This window comes from Pyxicephalus adspersus, chromosome 1 (genome assembly GCF_032062135.1).
Source record: "Pyxicephalus adspersus chromosome 1, UCB_Pads_2.0, whole genome shotgun sequence".
In the NCBI taxonomy this organism is placed as follows: domain Eukaryota; kingdom Metazoa; phylum Chordata; class Amphibia; order Anura; family Pyxicephalidae; genus Pyxicephalus; species Pyxicephalus adspersus.
Window position 1 is genome coordinate 164,925,785 of NC_092858.1, and position 17,256 is coordinate 164,943,040.

Genomic DNA, 17,256 nt, shown 5'->3' on the forward strand with positions numbered 1-17,256 from the left:
AAGCATGCGCGCCGTGGCCAGGTCCTGTAGCACAGACAAGCATGCGCGCCGTGGCCAGGTCCTGTAGCACAGACAAGCATGCGCGCCGTGGCCAGCTGCTAGATAGCTGACTCCATTGAGGGGGTGGAACTCCATTACAGGGGGTGCAACATTGCCCCTTACTGCAATAAAGACCTACCTGATCGATCACTCAAAGTGGAACTTTAAAGAAGCTTGTATGATACATAGTAACTGGATTGGGTACTTGTGTAGACTGTCATACAGGAGCCGTTAAACACAAGATAATACAAGTTTACGCATACTTATTATCAAACTATAACGCTACCAAAATCCTAACAAGTTTTTGACTGCTTTTGTGGCTATGTTTTTATGTACATGCCAATATTTTAGCAAAAAGGTTTAAACCCAGCAAGGATTTTTATCACATTTGGATTGTTATCCGCTCTGAGAACAATAAATGATTTGTTAAGCACAAACCAAGCCATTAACTTGCTAGTTCCACATTTTTAAATATATTCTAGAAACATTTTTGAGTATAATATACCAAGGATTGATAGAACACGATCGGCTGTATATTACATGATTAGGACACACCAAACTCATTAATAATGCTTTATTACAAACATGGTATAAACAATACAAACTGTATAAACTGAAAAATAACATCCATGAGAAATAACCATTCACCACATAATAATGCAACTCTAAAAATCAGAGAACAATTAGCCCAACACATGCAGAATTACACATTTTGATTATTAATTAGAAGATATCTTAGGTTTAAATTACCAAGATGTAGAAGCTATGTTACCTAATGGTAAATCCCCACCTTCCCATCACAAAAAAAGGTTCAAATCACTAACATAAAGAGCAGTTTAGTGTAAAACTGAAAAGTTTGTTAACAATAACCATTGAAAACCTTATCTTCTTACAATTCATATTTATCACCACATTACATACATCTTAATTATCACCTCACCCAGTCATATAAGAATTGAGAATTCAATTTGACATCGTTTTTATCGATAGTATGAATGATTTTAGAAGCGCCTGATGTCAAATGCAAGCACAGAATGCACTTGAAAGCAAGTTGAATCAGCAGAAATAGAAAGTCAAAAAAACTTAAATACCTTAAGACAAAATAACTTAAGCCACTTATGTATTAATATTATTATTATTACACAGTATTTATATAGCACCATCATATTACGCAGCGCTGTACAAAGTCCATAGTCGTGTCACTAACTGTCCCTCAAAGGAGCTCACAATCTAATGTCTCTACTATAGTCATATGTCATTAACATAGTCTAAGGTCAGTTTTTTTTTGTTTTGTTTTTTTAGGGGGAAGTCATTTAACCTAACTGCATGTTTTTGGGATGTGGGAGGAAACCGGAGTACCCGGAGGAAACCCACGCAGATACGGGGAGAACCTGCAAACTCCATGCAGATAGTGTCCTGGCTGGGATTCGAACCTAGGACCTAGCACTGCAAAGGCCGGAGTGCTAACCCCTGAGCCACCGTGCTACCTATGTATCTACTTGGCAGCCATCCATACATAGTGGGGAAAAAACAGTTTCTAGAAATATATAAATATTGGACATATTTCGGTGAGTTATGCCTAAGAATTATAGCCTACAATGCAAAATCAATTTCTATGCAAAATAAAGGAACGCTTTTTGCATGGAAATACAGACAGAATTCGAACGCATGGGGGGGGTTAAAGCACAAGCCATTTTGGGAAGGCTCTGATCCAATCATCTAACCACCACAATCTGGCCGTTGTCAAAGTTGCTCAGATTCTTATAATTGTCTTTTTTATTGTAATGAGATAATTGATGATGTTCACCCAATAGTGGTTTTATTGTTTTAGCTGATCGGTGTACATGAAGCAAGTATTCTGCTGCTTCTCTTGAGTTTTATGGGAGTTTATGACCCAGGAAATATGCTGACCAATCAACTGATGAGTACCAAAAGCCATTATAGCGAATCCAAAGAGCCAAGCAGCTGATGCTCTGCTTTTTGAAGTACCCACACCAACCATCAAGTTCACATCCTAAGAGATATAGTGAGTTCAAGGTCTGTCAAAATTTCCATAAGGCATCAAAAAAAACAAAAATAAGGAAATATACTAAACAAGATTATTTTTTTAGGTTTTACAGTTAACCACAAGAACAAAAATTAGGTAACAACAATAATCCAAACACAGATGCAAGGTTTTTCTTTTCTACTCTAAAAGTATCTTATCCCGAATGTCCCACTCTGCACAAACAGGACTAACGCTCTATGCCGGCAAATATAAAGGCAAGTAAGAAAAATATCATTTCTAAGACCTATTCATTTTTTTTTAAATTTTTTTAAGAAATTTGGTTTTCTCACTTAATTTCAATCTTCCTTTACACACCTGTTTTGGTTGAGATAAGCAATCGCTCGGAAACCAATATCCTTTCTGTATATTGCACCAGGGAACTGCACAGCAGCCACTCCTTTGTTGGCTTCCTCCAGAGCAGAAACCAAATCCTTCCTGATAGCGGTGACAGTAAGAACCCGGCCACCGCTGGTGACCACCTTCCCATCTTTCAGTGCTGTGCCAGCATGGAACACCTCCAGACCAAGCTCTGTGGCTTGAGAGAACCCTAAGGAAAAAGAAGAACATAGAGGTTATTTTACTAAAACTATGGCGGAAAAACCGAAAAATGTGCCCATTGCAAACAAAATACATATTTCTTTGGATAGCACATGGAATGTTGCTTTAGTTTATATCACACTTGTTTCAAATGACCACAAAATGTCCATCTCTTCACTGGCTCATTGTTAAAGTGGACCTAAATATTTAATTTATTATAGAAACATAAATAAATGTTTATTATGCCAGATGGTAAATACAAAAACAAAGAAATTACGGGACTTTAACGGCAGTAAATATAATACAACATTTTTTTCTTTCATTAAAAGTGAAAATTAAAATATGCATGCCTCTTCCCATATACCAGATTTCAGGAAGAGTCGAATTGACATTCTAACATACATAGGCTGGATACATTGTACACATTACATATGTTGAGATCATCCAACGCGTTTGGCAAGCTTTGTCCCATTCCTCAGGGATGTAATTGGTACAGATAGTAGGTGTATCAGCACGGTATGCTTATTCCCTTGGTATAGAGGCAGCAAGAAGGTGGGATTAAAATCACAACATACAGAGATGGCGGTATCCCATATATGTTCTCCACAGTAATATTCAGTCCTTCCCCAATTATTATTGGTGATGCTCACTCCATTATGGAGTTTCAACAAGCATTTGTCTTCAAAAACTAGATTTATTCAAATAATTCCATCCATAGACAGACTTGCATTTAAGTTATAAAGAGAACGGCCATCCTCTGTGATGCACCAAGTGCACTTCTTTTGTCATCTGCTGGCTTTTGGGCACAGCTTCCAGAGTACAAGTCTTTAAAGCAGACCTTTTTATGTCATCACATGACTAATAGCCAGAGGTAGAAGCTCAAAAAACCCAGAGAATGGACCTCTTTCAAGGGACTAAAGTGATTTTTGGGGGGATTTTGAAATTTCAGCTCTAGCTAAAAGGTGCACTGACATCACCCATGCTCCTGGAAGCTTTGAGGATGGTGCAAAGGCAAGTTATTATTTTTTTGGAGCCATCCATTTGTGCACCAATGGCTTTTTTCCAAGCACCCTATATAGAATGAGCAAAGGGGCTGCCAGAAAAGATTTTCTATTTGCCTCGAAAGGTCTGCTTTAACCTGGGTTAAGCAGGTTAACCTATGTGATAACCTGATAAAAGATTCATGATAATCACACAACCCCAAATAATAATCCTAGATTTGCACAAAACACACAATATCGTAAAAGTTCTTACCTGTAATTTCCAGGCCTTTTGCATAGCTTCCCGGATAACCCCCGCTAGCCATAACTACAGTAACTGCAGCATGGTCGTACAGCCACACTGGCATAGAACTTTGAAGACGTCCATCTAGAGTAGCTTGGATTACGTCATATAAGTCACTCTGAAGAAGTGGCAGTATCACCTTTAAAGACACAGAGTTAAAGAACCTCAAAATGTCATTTATATGTAAATTACATATATACTTTTAAGTCAAGTGTATGTATTCATGGTCTAGGCCAGGGGTCTGCAACCTTTGGAGTCGGAAGAGCCAAAAATTACAATTTACAAAATTTCGAAGTTTTTAAAGAGCCGCAAAATTTTTTCTTGCCAACAATAAATAGTACTCGCATAAATAAAGTTTTTTGATAAAAAAACTAATCTATTTATTCATAAGAAGTTTCACATAGGATGAGAGAAAGAGCCGCAGCTTCCCATCCAAAGAGCCGCAGGTTGCCGACCCCCGGTCTAGGCAAAGTCACTTTCTGGACACATGTACTGCTTTAAAAAAGCTAAAACTATAGGTAATGTTTAGTGTAGTGCAGCATGGATAGAATGTGAACATGCAGACTTTTAAATGTACTATAGGTGTCAATTTAAAAAGATGTACAAAAACCAATAGCAGCCATATATCTTCAAGAGTTCAGCAAGAGGATATAAGGGACTTTGTTATGTTGCTACAAGATTTCACGTCTTTTTATGCATTATGTTTTTTATGCATAATGGACCATTTATGTTGATTTGTTTCATATCTTGTATTTCAGTACGTATGTATTCGTTTAAAACGAACAAGCAGAGATTACTCCTTTACACACCTGGCATTCTGGATCTCCAAACCGGCAGTTAAATTCCAGCACCTTAGGCCCATCTTTAGTAAGCATAATTCCAGCATAGAGAACGCCTGAAAAAACATAAATAACCTTGGTATAATAACTATAAGTAAATGTGTCAGACCTTCTGGAAGTTTCATTTTAAGATCAAACATGCCATCTGATATTACAGTCAAAAGCAAAGAATTCCTTCAGCGCTCTGTCCTAATTTAAATATGTATACACACACACTAGTATATATGAATATAAATCTAAAATGTTTAGCTTGCTAGATATTTTATTGTACTGTAAATCCAAATAGCAATTAAGGGGAACAAAAAACAGCGGTTAACTGCTAATGCCACATCAAACCAATCTAGATTTACTGCCTGCAATCTTTTAAAGCCAAAAATTATTATTATTTTAACTTGATATATTAAACTTTTTATTTTACTTCCATTTTCTGCTGCCGCTTATTTTCACACAATCACACAAAACATCTGCTCAAACCAATTACTAAAATAAAAACCCACATGCAAAGTTTTGCCATCCCTCATATACAGCAATGCATTGTCTTATTACACTGGACTCACCAATATATGGGGTTCCATCTTTCCTAATTCCATCCACAGCTCTCTGCAACACTGTGTCCCGGATTTCTGCAAGTAATGCCCCTGATATCTGACGTCAAAGACATAAAAAGAGGTAATGACTTTATACATTTTCTATTTATTAAAATAGCGCACATTATCGCCATGCTAATCACTTCTAGACAATACACAAGATAATACACAAGTTTTCTGGTCCATACCTGTGGTGCAGGGCAATAAGCTCCCATTCCCCCTGTGTTAGGACCTTGATCGCCATCCATCAATCTTTTATGATCCTGGGCTGGAGGCATAGGGGCAACAGTGACCCCATCCGTAAAACACAGACACTGCAAAAGAATAACTGGAATTTTACTTTATAATAAAATAATGAAGAACAATTATTAAACATTTACATGCATAAGAAGTTCTTCCCAATTATTTAAATCCCATTTGCAGTCTACTTTTGCATACCTCTGCTCCAACTATACTATGTACAGTACAGAATTCCTCCACAATAAGATTTATATTTCTCTGCTTCACAAATCCTCTCATTCAAGTAAGATCAAATATATTAATATACAGTACATTATATGCAATGTATATATTTACCAGGATTTCAAATACATGAAGCAAAGGTTTACTATAGGTAAAACTGCCATTATGTGTACTGTGACTGAGTAATTGCTATAGTTTCCTTCCAGCAATGGGGCTCAATCTTCAATGGAAATATGTAGGCTAAAGTAATTTTTTTTTAAATATAATACATATAACAAATAATACATACAGATACTTCTTCACCCTCCAGCAGTTCTTCCACTACAACAGTCTCTCCTGCTTCTCCAAAAGCCTTGTCCTGTAGGAAAAAGCAGACAAATGTCAAACATTGGATATTAATAAGAAAACATGGCACAACTACAAACTGCAAACCCATGTCTGCAAGGTAAAAATGTATTGAGATATTACAAATTCAATTTTGTCAGCTGTGCCATCGCTATTAATCAGCAATGACGGTTTTGCAACTGCTACAAACCAATATCAGTTGTGGAACTTTGTTGACAAACGTAAAGAAAGTATGATGATAGAACAATACAGACATTCCTGACTTATTGACGAGTCCCGTTCTTACCACTGGGTTTGTTAAATGAATTAGTGTTTAGGCAAAAAGAACAATAAAAAAACAAATCCTTTATGCTAGTATAGTGAATAGTGGGCAACTACGGGAAAAAGACTCAGAAAAGGTGATATGAGAGGAGATGCAAAGACATCGCACTGTTTTCAGGTTCAATGTTCTCATGCCGCACACAATACCCATGCCTTGTATTGTGACCCAACCCTTAAAAAACAGCCGGGTGGTTAATGAAAAGTGGAGGTGCGCCTGGCTAAAAGGGGCTGGAGGGAACACAGCTTTAAAGGGCTGTACAACACAGTTTAAACATCAACCAAATTATAAAATAAATTTGCAAACTCAACAATAAGGCAAGAAGAAGGTGATAAACAGAAAACTTTCCATACTTCCACTACTACCTATAGGACTCACTGATACCCCAAGTCAGTGATTTTAGATGCATACACAGAGAGGTCAGCATTTGTTACCTCCATAATTTCATTAACTGCTTTACAAGCCTCCTCCTTGCTGCTTGCCACAATAACTCCCTTTCCAGCCGCCAAGCCACTCGCCTTGACCACCAAAGCCTTGAAGTCAGCACTATTAAGAGAGACAAGAAACATGTCCTTCTATTAACTATGCAACAGTAGATGTGCACACATGGAAAGCTGCGGGAATTCTCTTTCAGACTGTTTCCACCCATTCCCCTTTGAGTACACTTGAGTACCTAGTGATAAAGTCACAAGCTTCTTTTGGGTCAGTGAAGGATTTCCATTTAGCAGTTGGGATGCCATGACGGTCCATGAAATCTTTGGCAAAACTTTTGCTGGCCTCCAGCTGTGCAGCTTTCGCTGTGGGTCCAAAACTTCTCACTCCAGCTGCCGTCAAATCGTCCACAAGACCTAAAAAAGAAATACAGTTCATTTGTATATCTGAATGCTATAGAAACAGAAATGTTAAAGAAATACTGAAAAGCAGAAGCTGAATTACCTGCAGCTAATGGAGCCTCTGGTCCAACAACCACCAAAGCGATGTTGTTGTTTTTGCAGAATTGGATAACTTGGGCATGGTCCCCAACCGGGACATCTGTAGCAACAGAGAAACATTTATTTTTATTATAATCTCAAGATAAAACTAGGAACAAGAACAGATATCGGCCATTTCTATATGAGCAGAACAAAAGAAAAGGTGAGAGCAGATCTGAAGAGCTCTGGAGAAATTTGCGGTGGTCTATACCCTCAGATCCCTGCAAGCTTGGCTTACTCATATGCCACTTTACATACAGAACTACAAATATCTGAACAAGATGTAGAAAAACTGAATAAATCTGAAATAATATACAGTATACTGCAGCAAGCTTATCAATGCTAAATTTTAAATAAATCTCTACCACGGGTGACAAGAATAGCTGACCAGGCATGTGAGGGGCACATGTCCTCTGAAGGATATGGAACATCTAATTCAACTAATTAATTAAATGAAAATGCTAAAATCATCCGATCCGCTCAGCCAGGAAACAATGCTTATAGTAGGATTCATCTGCTGCACTGCAAGGACTTTATTTCTTCTTCTGCTAATATGAGGAGTTTCAGCTAATGATTCCTCCTATAATGAAGGTATCTGCATAACAAAAGTGCCATCATGGAGACAATTTTACTGTAAACCTCTGCGAAAGTTTGCTTTAAACAAATAGGCCACTGAACCGAGATATGTGCATTAAATCCACCATGTCACAGAAGCCCTACGCTAGCCAATCATAACTTTTAAAGTAATGACAGGTTTTAGATATTGATGGCTCATTATTCTTAGAAATTGATAAACATTAATATTGGTTATTATCAGGCAATGATTAGACAAGCATGTGCAGTCGAACTGGCCTATGAGGTTCGTTCTTTGACACAAGTTCCAATTTAGTAAGTAAAAGGAATTTTAAGGAAGCCAGGAACATTGTCCTCCTTTTTATTTATTATAACACTGGAACTGATCATGTAATTACAGCTGGAAAGCAGGGAAGTCAGAAGTTAAAAAAAGTTTCAGGATGTACAGAGCAAAATCAGATAACCATGTCCAATAATGTTTGCTAAAATCCAGTTACCATGCTGGAATGTACACAGTCCTTGTACAACCGATTGGCTTTATCCTTATTTGACACCAGTACAGAAAATACATACACACATTATTTACAAGTCACAAGTTTGCTCCAGATTTATCCACAAACTGAGCAGTCTATTCTCCCTACTGCATGCAGCTTTATATATTGCTGGTTTTTTAATATTGTTATTATACAAGATTTATATAGCACCAACATATTACACAGCTCTGTACATTAAATAGGGGTTGCAAATGACAGATACAAACAATGACACAAGATGAGAGGATGGAGGAAGCAGCACTCAATAGAAGGTAGGATACGGAATGGTGGGAAGTAATGAGGGTTTATGAGACAGAAGACGGGTACACAAGTTTGAAGATATGGGGTTTAAGGGCTCTTTTAGGTATGTTGGGTTTTGAGGGTTCTTTTGAATGTGCAGAAAGTAGGAGCAAGCCGAAAAGGACGAGGAAGACCATTCCGGAGAGTTAGGGCAGCTCTAGAAAAGTCTTGGAGCCGTGCGTGTGTTGAGGTTTTGAGTGAGGAAGTCATTAGTAGGTCATTGGAGGAGTGAAGAGAGCGGCTAGAGGGTATTTATTATTAGGGCAGAAAGGTAAGTTGGACAAGAACTGTGGAGGGATTAGAAGGCAAAGGCACAGGAGCATGAATTTGGTTCTAAGGTGAAATGAAAAGCCAATGAAGAAAACTGCAAAGGGATGCAGCAGAGGAGGAGTGGTGGGATTCACAGCTATGTGACTATTGAAATAAATATAAATGAATCCAAAATCATAGTAATGCAAGTTAAAGATTGTTGTTGCAGTTTTGCAACAACATACATTGCACTGCACTTTGTATTGAATATTATTGTGTGCGTTGAGCATTTCTATTCACTACATGTAAAATAATATCGGATCACATTTTGGGCTTATTATAAACATTGCTTTTAAATCTGATCTCAACACAGATATAACAGACACAAATTAATGCAGCTCCGTGTACACTAATATATTGCAAATGTATTATTTTTAATGCAACAAGTAACCTTGGTGTCAGTATTTTACAAAAGCCTGTGCAGGAGAGGTCAAAGCAACCAACCAAGGAGCCAATCTGTTGTGCTGCTGTGGTAAGCAAATACAAGATATTGATAAGTGTAGAGAGACAGAAGGACAATCTTATGACACTATGGCTTTTTATTTACAGACCAGTCATAAGTTGGGGAGGGACAAGACCTGTTTGTGTTGACTAGAGCAAATTAAAATCAGGTCTCCACCTTGCCAGGCAGAATTGTAAATCTAAACTGGATGTATAGAAATACAAATCTTTTACTAGGTAAATCAACTTCTTATGTGTATATCTGACCCTTTACCTGAAATTTGGCCTAAGTTAAAACGTGTGAGAACTGCACTATGTACAGTTTTTAGGCAATGGTCCTTACCAGAATTTCTGATCTTTCCAATGTTGGCAGTGCCAGCATTTCCTGGTGCCACGAGGACTTCTTTCACATGAGCAGACCGTGCCAGCTTCCAGGCCAAGGCATGCTCCCTGCCGCCACTGCCGATCACCAGAACAACGTCAGCCATTTCTGCAAAATTCAAAACTTGTTAGTGGGATCTAAACTCTACATGGGTTACATTTTTCAGACACGTTACAAGTAAATGTATAAAAATAAGTACACAGAGGAATTTCAACAAATTACATTCAGCTTCTATAGAAAAACAAGTAAAACTTTTACTAGAACTTGGCCCAAATTTCATTTTTGTGAGAAAAACACGGGTCCTTAAGTTTTCATCATTTCATTTTTATCTAAATCGATGTAGTAGGACTTTGTTGAAGATGTTCCACCACTCGGCCTCCTCACACACTTAGCTGAGGGTTCAAACTAGATAAATCTGATCCAAAAAAAAGGAATGCCTTCTCCAGATTGCAGAATAATTCAAGTTGCATGTCACAAATACTGAATAATTTGGCACGGTCATCTTGTTAGGATACGTCCCCCTTATAATCACCTTCGCTGCACTTTAATTTATTCACCTGCAACAGCCTCAAGGAATACCTGATATTACAAGGGCATAGGGAAAGAAATGACCTTTTCCTGTTCATGCCAGTACTCAGCCATGAATGGCCACCCATCAGGCACCATGGCATCCTATAAAATCTGTTGTAAGAGTAATATGGAGGGGCAGCACTGCTGACCTTTACAAAAATGCCGGTTGCTTGGCTGGCTCACTGGATTACAGTCAGTATTAGGAACGTAATGTATAACAGCAGGTGTCATGTATCTCTTGTATATGTAAAGCATACATGCATAGATTGAATGTTTTTTTTTTTCTCACTATGTCTCTATAGGAATTTATTTATACTGCAATAACTTAAGCTAGGTACACACTTCCAATAGTTATCGTTAGAAAATAAATGATTACGACCGATCAACGATTATGCTTGAACAATCGTATTGTGCACAATTCTGTACATGCTGTAACGATACGGTTGTTCAACATTAATCCACCAATAGTGTAAACACACTAGATACAATCGTTTGAACGATGCAGGGAGTGACATGTAAAGGGGAAAGTGTATTGCAGAAACATGGACGATCACTGAACGACTGTACACACGATAGATCAGCGATCAGCAAACTCCAATGCGGCCTAGCCGGTTGTTCGTTCTAGCCTAACGCCCCCCTATTGGCCGGATCTGCCAGGGAGCGTTGGGAACTACCGGAACCAGAGCCGCTGGAACTCCGGTGCTGCCTCCTAGTTGTGGCTCCCCTATTTACCTCGTAAGGCCCGATACTTCCACCCCAGTGGTAAATAGGGAACACTTCCTGAAGGTAAATGCATACGGAGGAGAGGGATTTCACTTCAGGGAGCATTCCTAGTGGGGGCGGAGCCATTAGGGCGGGACTCAGAGTCTGGCCTAGTGTGCTCCCGCCCACCCCTGAAATGGCCTAGGGGCCATAAAAGTTTGCCGACCCCTGCGATAGATAGTGAATGATCTTCGGCCAATCAGATCCCCCGTGCCGGTTGTTCATTTCCAACGACAATCCTCGATTGTCACTTTTTTTTTTTTTAAGAACGATTTTTGGCCAAACGGTCATTCGTTTCCAACGATAATTATTGGATGTGTGTACGCAGCTTTAGCATGAAATCCTTGCACCGTAGTTCCCAGCTCAAACCAGCTACGGCAAAGCCTTCCCCGAATATTTATGTTGGATTGTGAGAAATTCATTTATCTACTTCCACTTATCATCACAACACTGAAGTCCTTGAGATAGCAGCCAGGAAGGAGTTTGGAAGATCCCAGCAGTGTCTACCTACAAATGAAGTCAATATAAAGCAGACTTTGTACTACTCCGTCCATCAAACAAGGGGAAATTCCTCTTCCCCCTAAAAACGTATTTATTCAGGATGACATTCTCTGCTGATGTGATAACATGTAAATAGCAGATATTCTGATCAAACAAAACAAATTCCCCCGCTGATCTCTATGCAGAGGTCTATGGCAGGACAGGAGGTATTGGCACACATTGGATTTGTACTCTGATCTCTACTGGCAGAGGGATCAGCGCATGGATTTGTGAAGCATAAAGTCATTTTTTGGTTAGGTTTTGTTGCAGAACTGGCATGGCTTAGCTTTTCATTTGCAACTCAGTATATGGCAAATTGATTTATTCTTCCCCAGACTTAAAGGGATCAAGTTGTAATAATAATAATAAAACAGGTGCTCTTGAATTCCACCTAATACCCTCTATTACACTTTGCACACTCCCGTGTTGCTCTATTTGTGCAAGGTTTCCTATCTCTGGGACTTCAGTAGCCCTCGTTAGCGGTCAGTCTTTTATTGATCGGACATGGTGCATTGCTAGATCAATATTATAAAACAGGATTTTTATAGCGCCAACACATTACACAGCACTGTACAAATAGGGGTTGCATATGACAGACGGATACAGACAGTGACACAGGAAGGGAGGACCCTACCCCGAAGAGCTTACAATCTAAGTGACTAAATCACAACATGGGACTGGGGTGCCTGTGGGGGCAGCGTTGTGATCTGGGGTGCCTGTGGGGGCAGCGTTGTGATCTGGGGTGCCTGTGGGGGCAGCGTTGTGATCTGGGCTGGGGTGCCTGTGGGGGCAGCGTTGTGATCTGGGGTGCTTGTGGGGGCAGTGTTATAATGTGGGGTGTCTGTGGGGGCAGTGTTAAGATCTGGGGTGACCGTGGGGGGACTGTGGAATCTTTGAGATGAGCTTTAAACAGCGCTCCAACTCTCCCATCATAAATACACCAAGATCCCGCAGATAATAAATGAATGCCACTATGGACAGAAATAAACTTTGTGATGTTGCATAATATTATCACAATGATATCACAGTGACGTGTGCTGCAATCATAGCCATAAGCGTACATTATAAGAGTGTAATAACTGCAATGTTAGAACATTGGACATGTTAGACTGGCAGTGTAAAAAGCTTTGGTGACAGAATTTCAAAACTAGCAAAGGTTTTCTTTTTTTTGTTCCATAGCAGAAAGAGGAAAAAACATAAAAACCAATAATTAGCACAATAACCAGAAGATTGCCATCAGCCATAATACCATCCAACAAATCTGCCCCATCCCAGGGACTGAGAGATGTGCGGAGAATTGGGGAATAATGAGAATGAAGAGGACAGAGAACACACAATGCTGTGCCTGACACCTATAACATCATTGCAGCAATCAATGTTCTGCACACTTACCCCTCAGGCACCCCAATCCTCTGCACACTTACCCCTCAGCACACCAACGTTCTGCACACTTACCCCTCAGCACAACAAGGTTCTGCACACTTACCCCTCAGCACAACAATGTTCTGCACACTTACCCCTCAGGCACCCCAATGTTCTGCACACTTACCCCTCAGCACACCAACGTTCTGCACACTAGCATTCTCTCTGCACACTTACCCCTCAGCACACCAATCCTCTGCACACTTACCCCTCTCTCTGTAACACACGTGTGTCCTGATTTGACTGCACAACACACTTCTCTTCCTTAGCACAAGGCACCACCTGACCTGAGCTGCAGCGCCCCCTGCTGGCCGGATGTGTCAGGTTTTATTAAATTAGATGAAATGATTTACTGGTGAGATTTCACTTCCTGAACTCAGCGTGCTCTGTACTCGGGAGGAATTCTGGGAATTGTAGTTTCACGACAGCTTCACTGTGTGGGTTTTCTTACATGCAAACACAGGGATGCCTAAATGCAAAGCAAGGAACATAAAGCCCCTAGCAACAAATAATGCAATGTGTCCAGGCATGGCTGTAATAAGCTGATCGCATTATGTGACTGCAGCGCCATCTGCTGGCTGAAGCATGTATTTCAATGCATTATCTACTTGGATACCTGCAGGGTGGCTCTACAATAGCGCCATCTGCTGGCTGAAAAAGGGTACTACTACGAGCTATATGTTTGGCAGATGCTGTCAGTTCTACAGTTCTTCTGCCATCTTGTGGACAAAGAATAGTATTTGAACAACACTGTATGCATGGCCAATGCTGGGTGTCAGAGCTACAGCGTCACCTGCTGGCCGATACAGGGTATCTGCGCCATCTGTTGGATAAAGAAGGGCATTTCCTCTACAGCGCCACCTGCTGCTTGAAGAAGGATGTTTCAACTGCTGCTCAACCTACATGGATAATACACAAAGGCTGAACTACAGCGCCGCCTGCTGGTTGTAGTAGGATGTTTCAAAGCCTCCCATTGGACCTAAAACTAAAACTTTTCTGAAACTTTTTTTTTGTTTTATTTTAAATAGATTTGAAGATGGGAAAGTTAACACCAGCCAGAATTGTATTACATTTGTCACAAATGGGGAGAGGGGTGTCTGTCAACCATAAAATCAAGGTGCAAACAACTTTCCTAAGGCTCAATACATTGCGGTGTAATACCCACCCCAGGGCACATTGCCAAATCATACCCCAAGTAACACATGTGCATGCAGCTGTGGTTCTCCCTGAGCCATGCCGCCCCCGCGATTCTGAACCAGGAAGCACGCTGCTGATCCCTGCCCTAACAGAGTTACCCGGCCGTACAGTGGAAAAAAAGGTAAGTGAACAGAAGGGGAATTTGAACGGCACAGAGTGATCAGAAGGGGAATTTGAACGGCACAAAGTGATCAGAAGGGGAATTTGAATGGCACAGAGTGATCAGAAGGGGAATTTGAATGGCACAGAGTGATCAGAAGGGGACAATCAATGGCACATGAGTGATCAGAAGGGGAATACCGGTATGAATGGCACATGAGTGATCAGAAGGGGAATAATCTTCCAGAATCTTTTTTTTCTAGATTTTACTCCTTTAAAATTGGGTGCGTCTTATATTCCGGAGCGTCTTATACGGAGAAAAATACGGTATATATATATATATATATATATATATATATATATATATATATATAGTACTCCCTATGTCTATGGCCCTGTTGCGAAATTGATTTGATGATTTGTGTACACTCTTTATGGTTTTAACAATTTTTAATAATAAAATAATGTTATTGTCTCAGTACCTAAAACCCCTCACCTTTGGGTCCCCTTTGAGGGCTTTCTTGCTCCAAAAAGGGAAACAGACCCCTTTTCCTTCTCAATTGTATTTGGGGATGCCATATTTATTTGTGTAATAGTGTAAGGGGTTCTCAACTATTGAAAAAGTACAACTTTTGTCTCCATATGGAGATGACCATCTTGATAAAGGTAAGGCTTTGCATCCTCGGTTTAGAACCTCCAGCAAGGAAAACAGCAAGCAGTGATATCACCAATGATCACCCCCATTCTCCAGACACTGGCAGTCCAATCCAAATCTTCAGTGAGCTAAGACAAATGTACAGTGCTTTGCATTGTGGTTTTACTTAGCGACTGCCATGTCACTACGGGACATGACCTGCCAAACATACCAACACCCAGAGCTGGCAAGAGAGCAAATGGCCCCTGGTCCATTGTAGTGTGTTGACAAAATGTATTTTAACATGCGTGCCTAAAAGCGTATCTAAAACTAAAAACTCAAAATTGAATACATTTCAGATTACATATCTTTGAATTACATTACCGACAAACCTGTAAGTAATACACTTTGGCCCTGATTTATTAGGGTTCTCCAAGTCTGGAGAAGATAGAATATCATGAGAGAACCTGGGTGATCAAACAAACCTGGTATGGATCTGGTCCAAGATTGAAAATATTTGCCATCTAATAGTAAATGATTTTAAAAAATCTATTACAGGTTTGTTGGATCACCTAGGTTCACCCAAGCTTTGATAAATCAGTGTCACTTTCTGTATTTTTTTGTCATTTGCAACCCCTATTTAATGTTCAGCGCTGCATAATATGTTGGCGCTATATAAATCCCAATTATTAATATTATTATTAATAATAAAATCAGGCCATTTGTGTCCATTATTGACTACACCCATTTTTGTAATGTATCTATATAGGCAGCCATGGTGGTCATAAGGCCGAGCTTCAAACATATCCCACCATTCCATATCCCTCCTCCTATTGTAAGACACTTCCCCCACCTCTTAGATTGTAAGCTCTTCAGGGCAGGGTCCTCTCCTCCTCCGGTGTCACTGTCTGTATCTGTCTGTCATTTGCAACTCTATTTTTTGTACAGCGCTGCCTAATATGTTGCCGCTTTATAAACACTGTATAATAATATCTGTCCTTATTCATCTCCAGCATGTGGACTGATGGAAGTAGTAGATTTTACAAGACAGATAACATTGGTTTTGCTTTCCTTTCAGCTCACTTGATGTGACAAGGACACATCGTGGAGCTCACATGCCTGCCTTTGTTCTATTCTATTACATGCAGACATTTGACAGCTCTTTTAGTTTATGGAAGATAAATCCAGAACAATTCATTATTTGCAAGAGCAATAGAAATGTTCTAATTCTTTTTTGGTATGAAATACGAAAACAAGCTGTTGTCAGAGGTAAGGCTTCCACTCTCCTATGTCTTGTCTGGTTTATGTTTTAAACTTGCTCATCCTGATTGCTTAGGTTTACTTGCCACGGTACTGTATTGTATCTCTCAATTCTGCAAACAGAAATGGTGTTTTTGGCCCATGGCCTCCCTTATATATACAGTATGCTTAGGATGATGGAAGATCTCCTTTAATGTTCTACTTGTCGACCCACCTCAATTTATTTGTTTCACCCCACCAATTTATGTATGTGTTACAAGTGTCTTGATTTGTCCCCTTTTCAATACTATGTGAAATGTTTGTATACTTTATGTGAAAATAATAAAAAAAATTATTAAAAAGTTCCTGCAGAATTACAAAAGAAAAACACATATTTACCAGCCTATGAAGTCCAGCGCCATCTTTCTTTTTGCAGTTTCTGTTCTGCATTTTTGCCATTTTGGATTAGGTACCTGGCTGTCACTTTCTAATACTAACACCTGGCCTCATGAGGACACACTAATTCACATGAGCAGGATTGGAACCCTAAAGGGAGATGGAGAGCAAGGGCATCATGGTGGCTCAGTGGTTAGCACTCTGGCCTTTGCAGTGCTGGGTCCCAGGTTGGAATCTCGGCCAGGACACTATCTGCATGGAGTTTGTAGGTTCTCCCTGTGTCCGTGTGGGTTTCCTCCCACGTTCCAAAAACATGCAGTTAGGTTAATTGGCTTCCCCCAAATTGAGCTTAGACTGTGTTAATGACATATGACTGAGGTAGGGACGTTAGATTGTGAGCCTCTTTGAGAAACAGCTAGTCACATGACT

The 17,256-nt window shown here is 39.8% G+C and overlaps 1 protein-coding gene across 1 annotated transcript in view; it reads right to left on the reverse strand.

Annotated features, from left to right (window-relative positions):
* LOC140321539 (trifunctional purine biosynthetic protein adenosine-3-like) overlaps positions 1-13,571 on the reverse strand; it is a 26,492-nt gene extending 12,921 nt beyond the window's left edge. The window contains exons 1-11 of the mRNA XM_072398252.1: positions 13,471-13,571; positions 9,930-10,076; positions 7,396-7,491; positions 7,133-7,307; positions 6,894-7,005; positions 6,085-6,153; positions 5,522-5,647; positions 5,304-5,391; positions 4,717-4,802; positions 3,878-4,046; positions 2,402-2,633 (exon numbers count right to left, since the gene is read on the reverse strand). Coding sequence (XP_072254353.1) covers positions 2,402-2,633; positions 3,878-4,046; positions 4,717-4,802; positions 5,304-5,391; positions 5,522-5,647; positions 6,085-6,153; positions 6,894-7,005; positions 7,133-7,307; positions 7,396-7,491; positions 9,930-10,074 — 1,298 coding nt within the window. The 5' untranslated portion in view covers positions 10,075-10,076; positions 13,471-13,571. The remainder of the gene's footprint in view (positions 1-2,401; positions 2,634-3,877; positions 4,047-4,716; positions 4,803-5,303; positions 5,392-5,521; positions 5,648-6,084; positions 6,154-6,893; positions 7,006-7,132; positions 7,308-7,395; positions 7,492-9,929; positions 10,077-13,470) is intronic.
* Between the last annotated feature and the right edge of the window lie 3,685 nt (positions 13,572-17,256).